Below are 22,272 nucleotides of genomic sequence, written 5' to 3' on the forward strand. Positions count from 1 at the left end.
CAATTGGCGATCGCTTCAGAACGAATGAAATTGCAGCCGCTGCTCCGTGAAACATTTTGCCTGCTAAATATAAAATGACATGTGTGCACACAATAGACATTGTTCATTTTGTCATCATCGCGTTTTGTTCTTACCTTCTTTTTTAATATAAATTTTGGCGAGCGAGCGCAGCGAGCGAGCCGAAAATTTTGTATTTCAGCTCACAGAACATGGAATTTTTGTGTGAACACAATAAACATTGTAATTTTGTCCGCGTCATCATCATATTTTGTTTTATGTTGTTTGATTTGTTTTCTGCCCCCCCCCCCCCCACCATTCTCCCTCTCCCTTCCGGGCGGCGTGTTTTTTTTTTTATGACGGCGCAGATTGGGGACCCTAAAAATCTATTGGGGACCCTATCCCTAAACCTAACCCTAATCCTAATCCTAACCCTAACCATCAAACCCTAACCCTAACCCTAACCCTAACCCCAACCCTAACCCTAACCTTAACCCTAACCAAAAACCCTAACCCAACGTTTTTCCATAGGTTTAACACGCGCCATGCCCCAATCTGTGCCGTCTTAAAAAAAAAAAAAACGCGAGCGAGTTTTTTTTTTCTTCTTTCTTCTTCTTTTTCTTCTTCTTTTCTTTTTTTCTTCTTCTTCTTCGTTTTTTCCTTTTTTTTCTTCTTCTTCTTCGTTTTTTTTTTTCGTTTTTTTTTTGCGCCCCCAAGGAGTGGCGCCGGGGCACGTGCCCCCTTGCCCCCCCCCCCCCCTAGATACGCCACTGTGAGTAACTCATCCCCCCCCCCTCTTTACCTCACATTAATAAAAGAGAGTAGAGTTTCACAGAAATTATGTCAAAATACAGGAAAGTTATGAGTTAAAAATATTTTGTTTCCATTATGTTGCACATATAATCACGTATGCAAAAAAAAAAAAAAGATGATATGACAGTATCATTGCAAAAAAAAAAAAAATGATCGTTATGTCTACAATCATCTTTCTAGATTTCCATATGTACGTGAGAAAGGAATTTTGTCTTCACAATCTATTTTCTACAGTAAATAATGTTTATGACCTACACGTACAAGCATTATAAGCAATATCCGTCACTCGTGAGATGGGGCTTTCGATATAGTTGTCAATTATCAATAATTTCATTTATGTCTCATGTGTGAGGTCGTTGATGATTTGTTAAAACAAATGAAATGGATTCTCCCTTAATCTACTGACACGCATTATTGTTAGTGCAAATGCGTGAAACTATGCTATTGCATATTTAATTAGTGTCTTGTTCCACAATAACACCCAATCCATTCACAGAACAGTGCCAAATGCTAATGATACATTTACATGTGTCATGTTAATGGATGTCACACATGTCCACACATTCTGACAACAGAACAAATCACCACCGCCAATAATATCAAAACTTAAAGTAATGGAAACTTTAATCTTCCCTCGCCTCAAACGGCATGTCCCAGTCTCTATCCATGTTTTTTTTTTTTTTTTCAACGTGGTCCTAATAGGCCACACCCACTTTATACAAATGCATATTCATGACAATATAAAAAATCTAAAATCTAAAAATGGAATAGATTTGAATTGAATTGAATAGGAAGATTTATCATGGAAAACATTCAGAGAGAACATATAGAAGCAGTAAAAGAAACATTATAAATGGTATTACACATACGATAGATTGTCAGCGCCATCTGCCTTGTCTGTTGTCTGAGAGTAAGTTCTGCCACTTTTGATAAAATCTTGATGTTCAGAGTCTGCTTGAAAAAATATATATTATTGTATCATGATATTAACAGACACATTACGTGTATGATGCACTAAATGCTTGATTTCATCTCGGCAGAGGTCATACTACAAAATGTTCTACATTCATGAGTGTTGCTTCATTCGACAAAACAGAAACTTGGTAAACACTGTGTAAGAGTGAAATTTGATTTCCACCTGTTTCCATTTGTTTGCTGGTTTCATGCTTACAATGTTTACTAAGCATTCCGTTTTCCAGATTTACACTTTTCGTGTGAGTGCAATTATAACTGAGTAATCACTGGACTATGAGAAAAATTAGTCAGTGCATATAGGATGAACACGAGCACTGCATAACGAAGAAAAAGGTCTGTAAGAAAAAAAAATGAGACAGAAGCTGACAGAATTTCAAAAGGGACAGAACAGCCCATTGATGTCAAAATGCCAACGTGAAGAATTTTATAGATAGTGACCGCAGGTTTAAACGCAGTTGTTTGATGAATTATTTTTCTTTCAACCTATATGAAATATACTTTTTTTTCCTTTAAATTTCTTTGGTTTGAAAAGTAAATAATAATAAAAAAAACGTGAATAAACAAAGTCATGTGATGAAACATTGAAATGATACAAATAAACTATGATAATCATGTCACAATTATAGCAGGTATGATTAAGTGCTTCAAATACCAAGTAATGTATGTGACTAAGAAGAAAGAAAAAAAATGAAGAAATGAAATAGTTTAAGAAAACATTAAAAATGTATAAATCACGATAATAAAACTGGCGGATATGATAAGGGCTATGAATAACACATACTGTGACTAACTTTGCTAAGTCGAACGAAGTGGATATTGAATTAAGGCATGGAATTGCATGGAAGATCAGCTATTACAGCTGGATATGGGCTATCCAGCCATCTTCTCAGATGGAAATGAAACAAAGTAACAAAATAAAAGAATAAGCATAATTTTTTCATGACGCATTTTCATGAAATATCATATTCAACATACTAGTCATCCTAATTATATGATTCGGTACAAAAATTTGGCTTTCCTGAAAAGAAAAAAAATACTCAGGTGATAGACTAAGCTCAGCCATCAAGACATCTTGCAACCCTGACCACGGCAACTAGCTGAAATGCGTTCAGTTATGAAGCAATGAGCCGCGTGTTATTTGTACCCTATTCTGGCTAAGAAAAACAAACAAAACACACGCACAATTTTTGCTTGCCCAACATATATTCTTGGTAGCTTGAGCACCACTTAATGTCGAGTATTGTATATCTCTCTACATACCTTTCTATCTACATTTCACTATAGATAAAAGTGTGTACGTGTGTGTGTGTGTGTGTGTGTGTGTGTGTGTGATATTACCAATTCATGATTTTAAGAATGAGAGGATAATTGTTAATTTCAGTATATGGATGTGGTTACGTTAGAATTGAAGATTTTAGGGCAAAAATATAATTAAGAGATGCAGATTTACGGGAAAGTCTTATTTCTTTACTAATAATTTGCAGAAATTTTTGTATGATTTGAAAATAAAGGATGGTCAAAATAATTTTGAGTATATATTCTACTTCTCTTAGGAGCTTGCTGTTAACGCGTATTATTCTTTTTTTTTTCTTTCTCTCTCCTTTTTTTTTTTTCTGCTACATTCTCTTACTGCCAATGTCAATCCTTTGAGATGATGTATATCATAACAAGATATGAATATATATGTGAATTGATTGATTAAAAATACTTTATTGAAGTACAGAGATTAAGATGTGAGCGGGGACCATGGTACTTCATGGAGAATGGGGGGGGGGGGGTGGTGGGTAAAGGACAGGTAGGAGGGGTATCCTTTCGTTTTTGTTTTGGCAGATACAAGTCTATGTGTTTGAATGTAAGTTGTATTTCAGGTCACGCACCGATTGTTTATCTGTTTAATCAAAATATTGCTGATTTTTATTGTTTATACATTCAAGAAGAATGTTTTTGATATGTGAAATTACAGAAATCAAAATGAAGATCGCTGAAAACCAAAAAGTGTGTGTATGTGTTATGCAAGATATGTATAATAGAGAGAGAGAGAGAGAGAGAAAGAGAGAGAGAGAGAAAGAGAGAAGAGAGAGAGAGGGGGAGGGAGAGCTGGGCCTGCATGTTAACAACAACTCCAACTACAAGGAACTAACTGTCGTTAGACATAGTTCTGTACCAGTGACCTCTGCTGTTAGGCCTACTTGTTGCAGGTATGATACTGCGGGATAGGAATTTAGCTGCCATCACGCAATTCCCTATATACAAACCTGAGAGCATGGTCTTGGTAAGGCTCTGTTGTGGATTGCTGTGGACAAGATAGATTGTGATCATCATGATCATGACGACGGTCGAGGAGAGGAGGATCTTCTGGATTTTTCCTTCCGTTATGATCGGCGACGACGGATGGCACCCGCCCAGATTTTCCGTCAACGCCATGGACGAGATCAATCGTGGGATGGGTCGGTGAGGAGTGAAAAGAGAAGCTTTCCAGAACGACGACCACGTCGCCACTGATCTCCTCCTTTCTTGAATTGTGACCGAGACAAGCCAAAGCAGATCCACTGTGAGCAGCCCTCATCACAAACGAACCGCTCGGCACCTGTGGAATTCTGGAAATAAAGAAAAAGAACAGCCTTCAATTACTATTCGTTAATATTGAGGTTGTTAATTCCGATGCTACTGGCCAAATGGGTTGGCTCTGAAAAAAACAACAAAAAAAAAAACCAACAAATATGTTCGTTTTGGAAATATTAATCTCATTACAGACATTAATCCACTGCTAGTGACGCCACGGTTCTTGCAGCACAAGTCAACAATCGGAGGGTGTGTGAAGGAATCTGTTTAGACATGCTGCATGCGCATGCTTTATTCTCGCTTCCATCTGGATGATTCCTATATTCCACACAGCAATATAATTTATTACAAACCAATACCCATTTTTCTTTACATTTATACGTCTTCACATAATAGCAATATGAATGATGCATAATTCATAATCTAGATATTAGACAAGGTTAACATTTTTTACATCAAAACATTGACAAAAGACAGAACTCACATAAACACATGGCACGAACAGATTAAATAGTTTATCATATCAACCTTGAGTGCTTCATTGTCTGTTACCATGGTTACTATGCTCTCTTGTTTGATGAGTGGGTGGGACAAGTAAGAGTTTCTTTTCAAAGACCAATGGGAAAATACTTCAGATAACAAACGTCATAAAAAAAAAAAACTCGTTGTATGGCTCTTAAAGTTGTCATTTTCATTCTTACCATGCTAACATTTTTTATCAATATGATTTGATTTATCACAGGCGATACAAAAACCACTATCAGTAAGGTTATCAACGTCAACGAAAGAAATTGTTTTCCCCCGTTGGATGTTCAGTAAACTTATATTCTCCACTGTACAATTTTTTTATTTTTTATTTTTGCTGATTTAATGACACACATCAGTTATACTATAGCACTGCAAAAGCTGTATAATTGGTAATCGCTATTGATTAAATCAATCCTAGATATTGATTTTTATCGAAATGATAGGACTTGCATGTTACATACCAGTCATAATTCCTTATAGTCCTAGCCCCGATAATGTATAGTAACTGTCGATAATTCCCTCTCATGAGAAACTGCGTAATTAGGATTATCCTGCGATGCAACAGCTTGAGGAAGTAAAAGTAATGACGTCGTGGACAGATAATTTATGCAGCACATTTCAGAAGTAATATGATCAACAGCAATACTGGTAGGTAGCAGCAGCAGCAGCTAGCCCTTCGTGAGCAGCATTTGCTTCGAAAGCAGGCAGTGACGCCCATTCAAAAGCCTCGATGATTCTGATGCACAGCAGAAGGAACACTACCGTTTTTCCTTCTGTGTGCATCCACTGATACGTGGGTTACAAGTGGCTTACTGCTGTTGAATATTCACCACTGCAGCGTTGATCACTCAAACAATCACTCGAGTGCACTTAGGGACTTAGGTTGCCATTTTGCGAGGTCAAGAAGTGCGATGGTTGGCGTTTGTATTGTCTGTAATGAAAGATCTATATCATTGTATTCTGTTGAAAATATTCAGTTGAAGCCAGTGGCCTTTGTATATACGCCATTAAAAGAAAGAAGGAAAGGAAATAGAGGGAAAGAATGAAATGGAAAAGTATTGATGAGATGTGATTACAATTCAACAAAGAGTTACACAAAAACAGTACCTGTATAATTATGTTACAGGTATACGCCAATATTGAGTTCATTGTGTCAGTGAGTTTTCATTAGGACCGTTTAGGATTCCGGATCTAGCCCAGCGCGGCAAAGTGGGCCAACGTTGAACAAGAGACTATCTCATCAATGTATGTAACCTACATGAGAAGCTTTCATGAAAGCGATTAAGATAATAGCAAGTACCGCATGTCTGCCCATGTAGTGACATTACCTCTCAACATTTACACTCAACAAACAACTCTGGATAATTAACTAATCATGTAATAGCATCTGTGTTTTCCCCGACTGTACGCTACCGACTGAGCGACGTGATATACTGTAACAGACCTCTCTACATTCTTCTCTGCTCCTTCTCCTTTCTCTTGTCCTCTCTTCCTGTACTTTGATTTTTAATAATGTCATTGTGCTCTCTCCCTTATACGATGTCGAGTCTTTTACATGTATGCATGTGTATTGCTTGAATATTGTTTCACTCCGTTGGATTAAAATAAAATTGGGTGGAATACGAACACGAATATTACATGAGTGTGGGCAAGCGCGTGCGTCTGTGTGCTTGTATATCATATTATTGTGTGTTTTGTCACTTAATTTTCCTGGTACACGCATTTCAATTAATAGTGTTTGTAGGTTGTAACACTGTTAGCTTTGTCATATTAGTATTTTGTATCTTCTCGTACTGTTAGAGCTACCTTTTAAATTGATGTTGTCCTTATTACCTGCATTACATTTATCAGCCTATATTTTAGCTGAATATGAATAGATTTTGGATGATACGTAGTTACACTAAGCCTATTAGGTATTGAATGATCAACGTTTTACAAGCTTTGTTTTCAGTGGACCATTCTTTGCCATCATTATACTTACTTTTCTGTCAACCTTGCAAAGTATGCAATTGCTCCTCTTGGGTATTTGACTATAAGTTGAAGATTATTTCATCATATTGGCGTACACTATGATCCACACTGTACTATGTATTTCTTACAAATTGATTTTAAAAAAATGATATGTGCAATGTATTCTTTGCATTTTGTTTCATGCTTTCGTCAACTGAATTGAATTGAACTTAATGACATATAAGACTGTATGCTAAAGGGATTGTATAGTTTTGGTTGTGGTCCGAATAAAAGGTGGGACCCACCTTTTATTAGGACCACTTTGTTTTCGGATTATCTCAGCCATTTCAAAACTGATATTCATCAAACCACTGATGAAATATGAAAGATCATACAATTCTTAGAGGAATTCAAAGTTTATATTTTTATAATGAAAATCCATTTTTAAATGGCGGAGATATCCAAAAACAAATTGGTCCTAATAAAAGGTGGGACCCACCTTTTATTATGACCACAATCAAAACTTTACCATCCCTTTAACTCGGAGTAGAAAGTATTCATCAAGTGGAATGGGATGCAAACGTAATTCTGTAAAATAATGCGTAGACACGCGGCATATTGATAGTTTAGCTTTAAAACATACATACGCATATACAGACACACACACATACTGACACACACACACACACACACACACACGCACACACACACACACACACACACACACACACACTGCACACAAATCACACACGTTCATGTACCCGGCCGGGTGGCGCTATAGTGCCCCATGATTATGAACAGGTATCGACACGTCATGATAAAACAAAAAGACAAATATAAAAACACAAAAGAAACCAATTCCTTGACCCTATCAAGGCCTGTGATATAGGCCTGTACTGCTACGACGCGAATACACAAGCATTTTGACTACGGGCTAAATCTAAACTTCTTTTGGAAATGCAACATTCTACGTTCTAGACATGGTCTAAATGGCGTCGTATTTCACCACATCATCACTTTATATACGGTATGGATGTAGACTACTTGTATGCCTCTCTTTTCATTTATTCTTAGTCACTCTACTATCCCTCTCCAACATGACACCTCGAGCAAATGTCAATAATTTAATCCCACAGAAGTCAAGAATTGCTACTGTAAATATACCTTCATCAATCATTGTCCCGGTTTGTCTAAATGTCACGCAAACACTCCAATAATGTTCTACATATATATAAATGTTTGCTTTCACTCGAATGCTAACAAATTGCTGAAGAAGGTAATTCATTCCACAGTGCTTGAAGTTTTATGTGGAGAAGATTTTCCGTGTTTTATTTCCGTAGGACAACTGCGAATCTCTGTGCGTCATTAAAAAAATCTATCTTGTCTTGAGTGGAACTTTAACGTTTCTCTTTTTGTTGTAAGGCAAGAACAACGAAGGATACACTGCACGATTACATCACAGATTTTTTTTAAAGAAATTTTTATGCGTGTTTTATCATAATGTGATATGCATTAAAGGGTGACATAATATGTTCATATATAAATATTCGTATACGTATATCCGCATGTTAGGCAATGGTTTGATTAGGAGACAAGTCCCCGGCCGGATTTTTTTTTTTAAATAGATGAGACAAGGCGTTATAAGTCTTCGATAACTTCGTCAACATCAACATTAGGAAGTACCCCTAATCAGTCGCGGAATCTTGTTCATCATTCGTCTGTTGTTGTGCTTCTCTTAATGAAACGTTTTCTTTGACATGGAAACAAAGTGATACCGTTCCATCAGTAAGAAGAAGCAGAAAGAAGCATGTCCGCTGGCAGATATAATGCCATGGAGAATAATTAAACAAAAATATGTCCATTTGCAATTACACAGAATATATGAGTCTTATGTTTCCTCAAAACTTGGCTTCACATATCCGAAGAGTTCAAAATCAGGTCGATATCTCTCATAGAGTCGCCGTAAAACCTCTGGTGAGACCTGTGAGAAGTGAGTCTTGTAGATGGCTTGATCAGAGCTGTGTGTCGGACTGCTGCCATTAGCAGAGGGAAAATGCACAACGCCATCGGCCTTGATTAGGCGAAGAATGTAGTTCGCGTCCGTCTCCAGCGTTTCGAAATGACTGATGACGTCATATTGAATGTGGCATGGCCAACACGTCTTGTAGATTTCTTTCCAGTGGGGATTGTTACGTCGATGACTCGGTTCAGACGAGTTTGTCAGAAACCTCACAAATTCTTCGAACTGCAAATTGTAATCAATTATTCGGTTCTGTAATTTAATTCTTTTCGTCTTGGCGTCATACAGGTGAGAATTATTTAAGCGGTACGTATCGAGAATATGAACCCCATCGGTCTTCTGGAATGGCAAGGCACTCGGTGACGTAGACCCTGCGTAGAGTTTATTATTGTACGCAGAGAGGAGGCGTTGGAAAGGCTGGCGTACAACCAAAAATTTCGTATAATTTTGCAAGATTTCTTTATGCTTACTAACGTTAAAGGATCGGATGAATTTAAGTTTACGTGGTCCCACTTTGTTGTTGACGACAGGCTGTGGAAGCTCATCTAGATATTTCATGATACCCTTGAGAACGAGAAAAACACGCTTCCAGCTTGTGCAGGCGACCTTCGGTACGTAGCAGTACATAAGCTTGTATTTGTCATCCACAATGATCGACGTACCCAGATTAGGACCTCCGCTGTCGATGTCGTTACCGAATGTCTGACACGCGTCTTTGAGTCGATCCCGTCGACGGCGATGGATATTTGCCTGTTCCGCCATGAAGTCTCTTTGGGCATTGGTCGGTGGCATTATGGACACAGCGGCTCTCGTAGATTGGAATGAGACGTTAGGCAAGTTAGGGCTGACAAAGTCCACAGGTGATCCTGACGTGATGAGACTGGTGCTGTGGATCCTATTTAACGTAGATGCAACCTGTAAAGGGACGTGTGAATAGACATTGCATTTTGACTTTACAATCTGTACAGGTCTTTATAAAGATACAGTAAAAAATAACATTGTGTATGCCTTCCATGTTTGTCGTTTTCTCTTGTCTGGGGATGATATTGCTGTTGTTCTTTCCCATAAATATTTATAAAGATACCAGTCCCCTGGCACCTGAGTTGAAAAGATGACTTATTTTCGCAATTATCTTCACATTTTGAGACATAGCGATTGTACGTATTTGAATATTGGTACAACACAACATGTAGGCCTACATTTTAAAGGCATAATTTACCATTTTATTTTGAAGAAGAAAACCCAGCATTAATGCTTCAAAATATTTCTAAAATTTAAGTAGGGATAGAATCAACCACTGTAAAAATTTGAATCCATATAATCGATGTTAAGTATTTTTAAATACACACAATGTGAACATTAGTTATAATAAAAATGTTTCCAGACCAAACCGTCTACAATTACGGTTTAATGAGAAAAATACTGATATCTCCATATATTTAAGGCTTTATTGCAAAAAAAAAAAATATATATATATATATATATACATATATATATACATGTATATATATATATACATCGCAAAACATCCTACCATACATATCATATTATATATATATATATATATATACATGTATATATATATGTATATATATACATATATATATATATATATATATATATATATATATATATATATATATATATAATATAATATATATGGTAGGATGTTTTGCGATACAACAGACCTACACATATGCATCAACTGTGATATCTTGAACATTCTTTAAATCATTGCTCCCGAAGGTAAACAGGACCTTTAAAGGGAACAAAGTGTGCAACCGAACAGTTGAAATATTGATGAAATCCAAATGAGGGTTTTATCCCCTCTCCTCTATCTCTCCTCTTCACCATCACCAGGATGGACCATGCATGACGTATTAAAAAAAGGGCCACAAATGAAATGACGAGCCCCTAGAGTATGTACAGCTCTTATTTTTGCTGGTCGAATGGTCATTTAATCGGCAATTGAAGATCATTCATGTATGAAAGAGCAGTAATAACAATGATAAGGTTTGAAAGAATCAGGATGCCAGAGATTGCATCTATTCCTCTTTGCTGCGTGTAGGCGAATGGTAGTATGCATTTTTAACCAATCTGTATGCACAAGACTGTACAGCCACTTGTCCACGCAAACAAGGTGGCCTGCGGTTAACTTGACAATGAACCAGTCAAGAAAACAATGAGGGAACAATAAATGTCACAACCATGCAATTTGGGGCAGAATCTTCTTTTTTAAGAAGCCATCTACACACATCCGGCAATTCCAGACAACTTTTACATGGACTTTAACTATCAGAGATCCTTCTTCCCACATGCTATCAGGTTATGGAACACCCTGCCAGAAGAACTAGACACCGCCACCTGATCTGCAAACCTCTTCAAGCAGGAGGTTCAGAGCACCTTGCCTCGTTAATAGATGAGAATTGTTGGGTTTTTATTTAGCAGCACAATGTAGAAATGTTTTTGAATGGTATACTGTACATAAAAATACCACACCAGGCCTGTCAAATAGTACGACTATATACCTTGTGGTGGACCATATTTTCGAAGAAGAAGAAGAAGAAAATGATTATGGTGATTATACGCGTACGAATGTTTGCATGGTTTTAACATACTTTTTTTATCAAAACGACCAGGCTGATGCGAAAACATTGGACTTCTCGAAAGCGTTCGACCAGGAACTCCACGAGCGACTCCTGCTAAAGCTCAATCACTACGGCATTAGAGCTCATTTTCTTGATCGGATCAGATCCTTTCTCACCATTAGGTCACGTATAGTTGATATTGACGGTGTTTCACCTTATTGTATACCCATGTTTCATCAGGAGTACCACAAGGAAGAGTTTTCGGGCCTATCTTGTTCATTTCATTCATCAATGACATCACAAAACGACAAGGCAACAAGGTAACTGTCAACACAGATCATCTTTTGACAACCATGCCCTACACAAACACTAGTCAGTACTATGCAGACAACTTGCCATAATATTTCTTCACGGACCTAACTGTACAAAAACCTCATTCTTTCCAAGGACTTTTTTGGCACGGAATGCGCTCCCAACCAACATCCTGTTATTATAGTAGATGTCACAGCAAGATCGCAAAATAACATTATAAGTTTGCTTGATTTATTTTTTTCTCTCTTTTCCTATTAAAGATAATCATAATGAGTCTGCATTTATCACACACTCAAACTAGTACAGCAATTGCGGTTAGTGGGATAGGAAATTATTGGTTCTATGTAGGGTACCTACTAACTGCCATCTCATGTTTGCATTTCGCACCCTAGGTGCCGCTTCTTTGCCTGTAGGTATATAGCTAAAAGGAGGGATAGTTTTATGTAGAGTTGTTTTATGAACTCTTGTATTTTGCAGTCATACATGGCGGGCAGGGAAAGGGGTGCGAAGTTTTTTGCACGATTTCTTTTTCATTGATAGATCTTTCCTCATGCAGTTCATCCGTGAAATAGGGCTAATTCTTCTTTGTTAACTCGATTCAAAATGACTTAGTTTTAGTCTTAGTTTATCTTAGTTTATAATTAGATGAAATATAGACAACTATGGAAACCACTGAAGTTATAAACGCGTTTGATGCTGAATTAGAGGGAAGAGTGTTTGTGTAAAGTAAATTGATAAAACTATCGAACAAATCTGGGTGTCACCGTATTTCAACACAACTACAACAACAACAGCAAAGAGATTCCAGATGTTCATTGAGTGTTAATTGATCATTAATAAGTCTTTCTAAAGCACTAGAATCATCTGAAATGACATGTAATACTCTCAGTAACAATAGCCGGAGAAGCAACGTTAGGACGAAAAAAAAAACCACACAAGCAGAAAGTTTGATAATGGAAAAAACACGTTTTTCTGACTTGTTTTTCTGATTTTGTACTTTCATATTGATAAACATTTCATTGTGAAGTCTTATACGGATAATTTGTAATTACAGGAAGTTGTATTAATTATGACAATTATGAATGACTACAGAATAGGAGTGGAACACAGCAAGAGAATAGGACTACCCTGTATGGTGTTTGAAAGAAATTGTCAACACCAAATCCTCAATTATTATCTCTCATCTAGATATTTCAGCCAAGAAGGAAACTCAGACCGTAAATTAAAGACGCGTGCAATGTCTTCTGGCGTTGTCTTAGCATACAGGTCATACATTTTAAAGTCCAACATGCTAAATAACATGAATTAGAGAGAGAGAGAGAGAGAGAGAGAGAGAGAGAAACAAGCCACTTCAAATACGGTGATTTGTTTAAATCCTTAGTGGCAGGATTGAAACTCACTCCAAGCAAGTTGCTACTCCTACTGAACTGCCATGCGAATTCCGATGATCAGTAAAGTATTGGATAGAGTGGAATGATAATATATTATGTCGGCGCGTAAAACGACATCTGCGCGCAGAGTCATCTGTTTCTATGATTACAACATTGTATTCGATTCGATTTGGAGGACTTTTTACCCGGATGTAATATAATATGGAACGCACTTCCTTCCTGGTGTGGTCCTGTGTATTGTCCTCTACCGAGCATGCCAAGCGAGAGGTACAGCGCATCATACTCCGTTAGAAGGAGTGCTGTCTTTTAGCTTTCCACATTCTTTGACGTAAGTAGAGAGTATTCAAAATGCATTGGACACACACTGCACCAACAGACCGGTCAATCAGTACAAAAATACACAAGGTGGTGGACTTTACAGGTACCGAACGAAAGAGAAGAAGCTTCTTCTGGGGCGATGTATACCACGTTCTTTCCCTAAACAGATCCATAATGTACTCATCATTAGCCTAGAATGCCTATTTGAAAATGGAACATGTAAAGTTTTCTCCGTACTTACAACTCAAGCTCAAACAGTCTCATGCCTTCATTAGCCTTATAAATTTCTGCGCAATACTCTTTTTTTCCATTCAGGCAAATTCATTTTGGAACTATGAGAACATCGGTCTCTCTATCAAACCATATTCGTTTATCATGAGCGTTTGCTAGTTAATGTAGAGAAGAGAACCTAATTAAAAACATGATATAGCTTATGATATCTAGAAATGACGGACCGAAAACATCACTCTGTGCATATCAAAGGCAAGAAATTGTACGATTGCGTGGGATTAGGTGACAATCACAAACAAAGCGGGGGATCAAGCTCAGTGATTTTAATGAAAAGAAAGTCTACACCAATTTATCTCTATTGTCTGCTTGTGTACTTACCTTGGCAGGCGCTGGGATGGTAGAGTCTTTCTTCATTATATTTCCCTTTGCTAATCTATAAATATCTGTTACAAGGAGGTGGGAGAAAGAGATGGGGAAGATGTGTTAAATGGCGCCGAACGGAAGATGAAGTGTCATAGTGCATGGCAAGGGTACTCATTTACGTATTAGTCAATACCCAAAGCGAAAATTTCTACGCCTATACTTTAAATTAAACGGCTATTTTAGTTAACGAACTCTCGCCGAAGTACCCTCCCAGCCTCGTATTAATGAACCTATCACACCTTGGATATGAGCTATTGGTAACAATAATTGGCTCAAGTTTCTGATTTGAGAACACATTTAAGATGAGAACTTGAATTTTCTTGTTGATTTTGGAGAGTTTATAAAGGATTTTGGATAATGAAAAGATAGCATCAAATTTCATCGATTACATGAAATTAAAAAAAAAAAATCACAAATGGTCATTTACGAATAACATATCCAATAATGAAGTGGAAGTAATAATTATGACACCCGAAACTTAATTTAGCACAGGATTGTCCAAAGGTCAGTCATGATGGTCTGAATCCAAACAATTCTGGCACAGATTGTCGGTAATCTCCTTGCAATTACCTCAGAACACTATAGTTATAATGTAGTCAAATTATCTTGCTACTAGAAGAGCCACTGCCGGCATCTGTTGCTATACATCACCATATACGAAATGATGAAAATGAATCACTTGCTGGAAAACATGTAAACATAGGGCGATTCAAAATGTACCGATCCACTGTACAGTGGGAAGAAAGCGTATACATCCCATTTCATCCTACCATCACTTCAATAATATCAAACTCTTGGGTTACAAAACCGTCACTCGACACTCGTGTCACGCCCATTATCGCTGTTATCACAAAATATGATGAACGACGTATTAGATAACCGCCCGTCCATATGAATAATGGCGAAGCCGATGAGCAAAAACTCTACTTACGAGGGGCAATGAAATCCTTCAGGCGAAAGTCCGTCGACACCCCGACGTAAGCCGTCAAGATCGAGGCTATCGCCAGCACAATAATTCCGATAAAGATCGACTTTTCGCTGTCGAAGATGTCATTTTACTTGTTGTCGACGCCTACTCAGTGGTCCGTAGATGTATTATTTGTTGTGGTTTATATTCCGCGATCGAGACGTGACAGCATTGTAGTTCCAATAACACGTGTATATTAATTAAGAAGCAAACTTGTTGCAGAGCACTAGCATAACGAGAAAACTATGTCCCAATTGTACGATTAATCTGATATCGTTTGGGGAGCGTAGTTGCCGAGAATGACGTTATCGCGCGAAGACAAAGTGGGCAAAACAACAACAACAACAAAACAAACAAAAAACAACGTAAAGGTCTAGACACGACGAACAAGTTGCAGCTGAATGACGTTTAAGTGGAAGCCAGATGGCCAACGGCGCATGCATATCTTTTTTACCTTGGTAGGAGTACACATGTATAGATTATGTGTGTGTGCGTGTGTGTAGTCGTGGTAGTGTATATTATGTGGTGGGTGTGCCGCACACGTGTCATTTATTTTAGCGCAATGCACAACTGCACTTGACCTCCCTTTCTTGTCTCTCTATCTCTCTATAGTATTCTTCTCTCTGTGTGTTTTTTCTCTCTAACTCTATGCGTCTTTCAAAAACAGTTTAATAGGACGACTATTATGGTTCTCTCTGGGTTTAGGGATTGGCATTTATTGTTGCTTCGTACAATTGCATTGCAATTAGGATATTATCCTTCAAGGCGAATTCTTTACGTTTTGTCATTTGTTATTAGTGTGAAGTCATTATAATCGCGATGCATGCACACGTACACACACACATGATATATATATATATATATATATATATTTATTTATTTATACACATATATTTCTTTTATTTTATATATATATATATATATATATATATATATATATATATATATACATATATATATTCATACGTATATATGACCCGCCACGAAAAAAAAAAAAAGATCAGAAAGTCGATGGCAGGTGAGCACAGAAAATCAAATTTGAAGTCAGGTTTTGAAGCTAAATGATCAGAGAGGCAAGAAATTGGCATTTTTCTGGGCCATGATTTTCCGACTTTCAGTGGAACAGAAACGATTTGGATTTAGCGCCGCAGAGAGACTCCGCCCCTAGCAACGAGGGAGTGATCTTATTGGTCAGTGAATGGCATCCTGGTTACAGATTGGTCGTGCGTAGACCGCTGGCGCTAAGCTTGAATGAACATCGCGGAGGTTGCTAAGGGCAACTATTATCTTCTGTTGTCAAGAGTTAAAAACTGTCTTACCTCCCCTTGACCACAAAGGAAAACTTAAAAGGCGGTTTTCTTGAAACTTTTTCTTGTCCTAGATCACTCGACATGGTCTCATAAAATCATCAATATTTCCGCAACCAAATACCGAGTCACGTTACTATGAAATTAAAACGGAAGAGTACGGGAATAATGTCATGTCATTTTCAGAAAATCAACCACTTTCGGATCCTTTTTGTTGTAGCGGGTCACATAGAACGTATATGTATGTATGTATGTATGTATGTATGTATGTATATATACATACAGTATATATATATATATATATATATATATATATATATATATATATACATATATATATATATATGTATACACATATACATGTACATATATAAGCGAACATGAGATAAGAGGAAGCCAAGGATGATGTACTTAAACGTATTTTAATGTTTGCACCAAATTTTCGACTACTCACGCGTCCTCTTCAGGGTTAGAGACATAACTATAATAAGGCAAATGCATAGTGAACTCTCTGTCCTCCATGGATGGATTTAGGGTTCTCCATAATATGATGGTTCAGTCATAGTTGTATGACTGAAATTCAATTCAATACACGCAATCTTATTAACAATGAGTTATATGGCTTGGCTGTACAATGTGCTGATTTGTGCGTTTTGTTGGCCTACACTGCAAAGCCATTTGATGAATGTGCAATAAAGGACAGACTGTCTTGCTTTAGCTTACCATAACTTGCGGTAGAAAGGTATATGATAATGATAGTAATAACGTCTTATTTACCAAGGGTAGCCTTTTCAGTGTTGCTACTGCTCTACCAGAGGGCATTGCCATTATTGTTACCCTGGAGTTGCCAGGTACCAATTTATACACGTGGGTAGAGAGGGACATGATGGGTAAAAACATCTTGTCCAAGGACGTAAGCACTGGGCGGGATTCGAACTCGGGTCCTCCGATCGGGAGTCAAGGGTCTTATCCGATATGCCACAGCGCCCCCATGTTTGTGACACTATGATTTATGTGTAGCGAATCTGTGTTTTCAATTTTTTTTAAGTGTGCGTTCAAAATAATCATCTGGATCAAGATATAAAAGTGATATAAAAAGTAGTACACCATGTACCGAGTGAGTGTTTGTAACTAAAATGCTGATTTTCATAAATGTATCGTTAGCGTGGTGGGTGATGCTATTAGATACATGTAGTACAACAGTCTTGTCATGAATGTTATGCACGCATTGCTATAATTGCCATGGTAACTTGATACCATCAGTGTCGCACATCTTGATTAATGTTATCAATGGTGTTCACTGATCTTTCATTTTCCACGTTGTTGGTTGCTATTTGCATAGAAAGGTGTTTTCTTGAGTGCGTGTGCGTTACAGCGAATAGAGTACATTAAGATTTTATCATATCAATGAACCTTTTCTCTTTTTTTAATGTATTTTTTTCTACATAATCAATCAGATTTCAAGCGGTAATTACAGGTTGTATTTTCACTTTGTTGAAAAAGAAAGAAATGAGTTAATCAATATCATAATTATGACTATCCAGTTATTATCAACCCCACATGGTGTGATATTTATCTTGAATTCAAGAATATTCTGATTGTAATTAAGAGTTTAAGGGATAATGCACCTTGTGATGTATTTCATACGTTTGTTGTGAATATCTGTATTCCTTTTCCTGCATCATAATACAAAGGACCTTATGATTCTCAACAAGCACAAAACATTCTTGTTAATCCGAAAATAAAAAAATCTCCCTTGTAAATATCAAGTTTCGCACTTCGGAGACAATGTAGACACAAATACCGCATGGTATGTAGAACATGTGCCTAAAGCATTCAACTTTAAATACGAAATTGCTCAAAATGTGAATCCCGTCATTACACTGTTTATTTTTTTAGGATTATCATATTGCCGGCCATGAAGACAAACTTGCACAACAACAACCGAATGACAGCCATTCCTTTGCACTCGTTTTAGTATGAGAGCGACATTTAGCACTTGGATATCGAGCCAGAACCTTACGTGGAAAGAATTTCGAAAATGAAGATAGTGTCATTCATGTAGGCGCCCACATGATTCCTTAAACCCCCCCCCCCCCCAAAAAAAAAAAAAAAAAACCAAAAAAAAAAAACCAAAAAAAAAAAAACCCAGACATCATTTCTAATAGTAAAAAATCCGCGATACTAATTAGGCCTATGCTTCGGCGTCAATACTTTTCTTTCTTTCTTTCTTTCTTTCTTTCTTTTTTGTCACCAGCATGCAGCATGCAATGCATGTTATTATGTTCAAGCAAATTATTACGATTGCTTTTGAAGATTCCAATGCTTTCCAATTACAGTGTAGCTTGCAAAATAGATGCGTCTTATCCTCTGTGGTAGAGTTTCATGAGTCACACAAACCTCGGCCTCTCATAGCCAAAGAGTTCAAAATCGAGCCGATATCTGTCGTAAAGTCGCCCTAAGTCCTCTGGAGAGACCTGCGAGTAGTGAGTCTCGTAGACGGCTTGATCAGAGCTGTGTGTCGGACTGCTGCCATTAGCAGAGGGGAAATTCACAACGCCATCGGCCTTGATTAGGCGAAGAATGTAGTTTGCGTCCGTCTCCAGCGTTTCGAAATGACTGATGACGTCATATTGAATGTGGCATGGCCAACACGTCTTGTAGATTTCTTTCCAATGGGGATTGTTACGTCGATGACTCGGTTCAGACGAGTTTGTCAGAAACTTCACAAATTCCTCGAACTGCAAATCGTAACGAACTTTTCTGCCCTTCTTTCTCATCCTTTTTACCTTGCCGTTATGAGCACGTGAATTATTTGAGCGATAAGTATTGAGAATGTGCACGCCACATGTCTTTTGAAATCTCACAGCGCTTGATGATGTAGACCCTGCGAAGAGTTTGTTCTTGAAAGCAGACAGAATACGCTGAAAAGGTTTACGCACAACTATGAATTTGGTGTAATTTTGTAAGACTTCTTTATGCTTACTAACGTTGAATGATCGGATGAATTTTAGCTTACGTGGTCCCACTTTGTTGTTGACGACAGGTTGAGGGAGCTCATCTGGGTAGTTCATGATACCCTTGAGAACAAGAAAAACACGTTTCCAGCTTGTGCAGGCGACCTTCGGTACAAAGCAATACATGAGCTTGTATTTGTCATCGACAATAATCGATGTATCCAACTTACGACGCGCGCTGTAGACGTCGTTGCCGAATGTTTGACACGCGTCGTTGAGTCGATCCCGTCGACGACGCTGGATATTTGCCTGTTCCTCCATAAAATCCATCGGGACATCCGTAGCTGACATGACATCGGAAGAAGGAAGACGCTTGGAGTGCGCCAACAGAGCACGGGTGGACTGTTTGGACACCATAGACGCATTAAAGATAGTTGGTGCTGGGGTCGATTCGTTTCCTACTCCACTTTTGACACCATTTGACGAATTGTCGAAAGACATGACCTGTGCATTGGAAATAAGATAGCGAGAGATTCAGCCGAGACCTGAATACTTTATGTGGAAATACGATAAGTCTTCGAGTTCATGCTACATGATAATCATTGAAAATAATGCACCAGGAACCCTAGATATCCAGATCGTTGATACGGTGTAAAAACAGATTGTTCTGGTTCTGATGTTCATCATCCTTACAGATATTAAATACTATCAAATATATTGACATCATATGTTCCTCTTTCGTGTATTAAAAGCCCTCCTCGGGAGTCAGTTTTATATAATCAGAATGTCATGGTATCGATGGTCTGCCTTTATAACGTTAAAGAAATATTTGATTTTCTCGTGATGAATAAAGTGTTGAACAACCACATTAACATAATAATTATTATTCTTCACTCACAATGAATTTCCTCCACGATATGAATGCAGGCATTGAATTGACTTACAGAGAATTTAGCTATATGCCGACGATTCTTTAAAAATATCAATTTTTTATATGTAGAAAACGTCAATAAAACCTACTTCATCATTGATTCTTCATAATCTGTCATGTTTCAATTTTCCATACATTAATGGCTTACTGAAGTGTGATTTTGTTATGGTTACAGTTCGTTATTTAGAAGGTTCCTTATTTCGAAAGTTCGTTATCCCGAAGATTCGTTAATCCAAAAATGAAGTGAAGGTGCGTACTAACGAACCTCCGATAAACCGAACCCTTATTTCTTTTTCGGATTTACAAACCGTCAGACTAATGAACCTTTTTTTTTAAATTCATGTTCGGATTAACGAACCTTCAAGATAATGAACATTATTTTCGGGTTATCGAACCTTCTGAATAATGAACCTTAATTCATTTTTGGATTAACGAATCTTCGGAATAACGAACCTTCGGAATAACAAACTGTAACCGAAAAAAAAATATATATTGTCAATCTATTGCTATTGGCGATTATAAGACAAAAATGAATTAGTATGCTGTTTTCATTCATCATCATTTCAAGTATTCTCCTTAACTTAGGTTGTTATTGGGTTGCCTCGACTCTGTGTCAACAAGTTTCAACAGTCTTTAAGTAATCAGTCAAAAGAGAACGAACATATTAATCTCTTCCTAGTGTAACCATAAACTCAAAACAGTTATCGTGGTTACCGTGGTTATGAAACGAGATCTATTACGACGAGATAACGGTATTGACTTTTTACCTGATCGGAGGAGGAGATTGGTGACGTGTTCGTGAGAATATCACTCCGTGCTTCAAATCGATCATAATCTATGTGAAGCGAAGAAACGAGAGATGGAGGGGAAATCAATGCTTCATGAAACACATGTGATATATTTCCAATTGCTGTTGGTCTGTATTTCCACTTGGTCCGCTCTCCAAGTCGACTCACAGCATTTCGTTTACTTTAGATGATGTAATCTGTCAAACTGAAGATTTATCAAAACGTTGATACTTCTTTTGTTGCGTTTAATTCTTAAATAATATAAAACGGATAATCTAAGTAATAATGATATACATCACAACGAGTATCATGAGTATCATTATGCATACTGTAACAAAAAACCCGACGAATTAAGATTTAGCAAGAAAATGAGCCTTAGCTTACAATACGTCATGTACGTGTAAAGATAATGTTGAAAAAAGACGCACAGCTTCGTTTCTATCAATGATAGAGAGTAATGTTCCCGATGTTAATTATTCAAAGTTTGATTTAACTTGAATTGATTCTTTGGTAATTGATAATTGATTTGACTTGTTGATAAGGAAGCAACAAGCAAGCAATCATAGGAGCGACAATTTTAGCTCAACTCCGAAGGACATGGCAGCATAGATACAGTGCCTTGCCTATGGGTACAACTTCTGCATCTACGGGACTCCAACCAGTGACGTCAGATTTGAACCAGGAGGGTGTTTCACAAAGAATCCAAAAAGTCAACTTAAGATTATGGCATGCGGTGTGTGCCTTCGATGTTGTTTTAACATCCCAATGAACATGAAAATTTTGGAGACGAGCCATTCTTTTTTTAAGTCCATGCAGCCATTGATATACAAGACAAAATGATTGAGAACCGATTTTTTTTTTTCATGAAATAATTTTAAGATCGGCTGAGCTTCTTTGTGAAATACCTCCCAAGGACAACGAAAATCACTCGTTTAAGCTTTCGTTGATTTTGGCGTGTGTTTACTACGGTCTTTGAAATTATCTATCACTCACACAAGTAGGAAAAGATGATTTTCTTTCGAGGTGTTTTGTTTTTGTTCACAGTTTCACCAAAGGACAACACACACACACACACACACACACACACACATACAATATACGTTCCTCGGCCCTGCTGAATAGTTTCATTCTATAGGGGAAAAATCCTCTCGACGTCACCTGGTAGTTTAGTATATTGTGTGACAATTTTTCTAACAGTAATTAAGTTTAATAAG

General features: G+C 37.4%; 2 protein-coding genes and 1 pseudogene across 2 annotated transcripts in view; all 3 read right to left on the reverse strand.

The window, feature by feature from the left end:
- The window catches only part of LOC140237768 (carbohydrate sulfotransferase 11-like), a 5,830-nt gene extending 1,717 nt beyond the window's left edge, over window positions 1-4,113 (reverse strand). Inside the window, exons 1-2 of the mRNA XM_072317702.1 lie at window positions 4,041-4,113; window positions 1,676-1,761 (exon numbers count right to left, since the gene is read on the reverse strand). Coding sequence (XP_072173803.1) covers window positions 1,676-1,761; window positions 4,041-4,113 — 159 coding nt within the window. The remainder of the gene's footprint in view (window positions 1-1,675; window positions 1,762-4,040) is intronic.
- Window positions 4,114-8,713: 4,600 nt separating this feature from the next.
- LOC140237921 (carbohydrate sulfotransferase 11-like) lies at window positions 8,714-16,468 on the reverse strand (annotated as a pseudogene).
- A 2,262-nt stretch (window positions 16,469-18,730) lies between these two features.
- LOC140238043 (carbohydrate sulfotransferase 11-like) lies at window positions 18,731-19,802 on the reverse strand. The gene has a single exon (XM_072317968.1). It carries the CDS (start codon window positions 19,754-19,756, stop codon window positions 18,773-18,775), a length of 984 nt encoding a protein of 327 aa, XP_072174069.1. The 5' UTR covers window positions 19,757-19,802; the 3' UTR covers window positions 18,731-18,772.
- Between the last annotated feature and the right edge of the window lie 2,470 nt (window positions 19,803-22,272).

This window comes from Diadema setosum, chromosome 14 (genome assembly GCF_964275005.1).
Source record: "Diadema setosum chromosome 14, eeDiaSeto1, whole genome shotgun sequence".
Classification (NCBI taxonomy): Eukaryota; Metazoa; Echinodermata; class Echinoidea; order Diadematoida; family Diadematidae; genus Diadema; species Diadema setosum.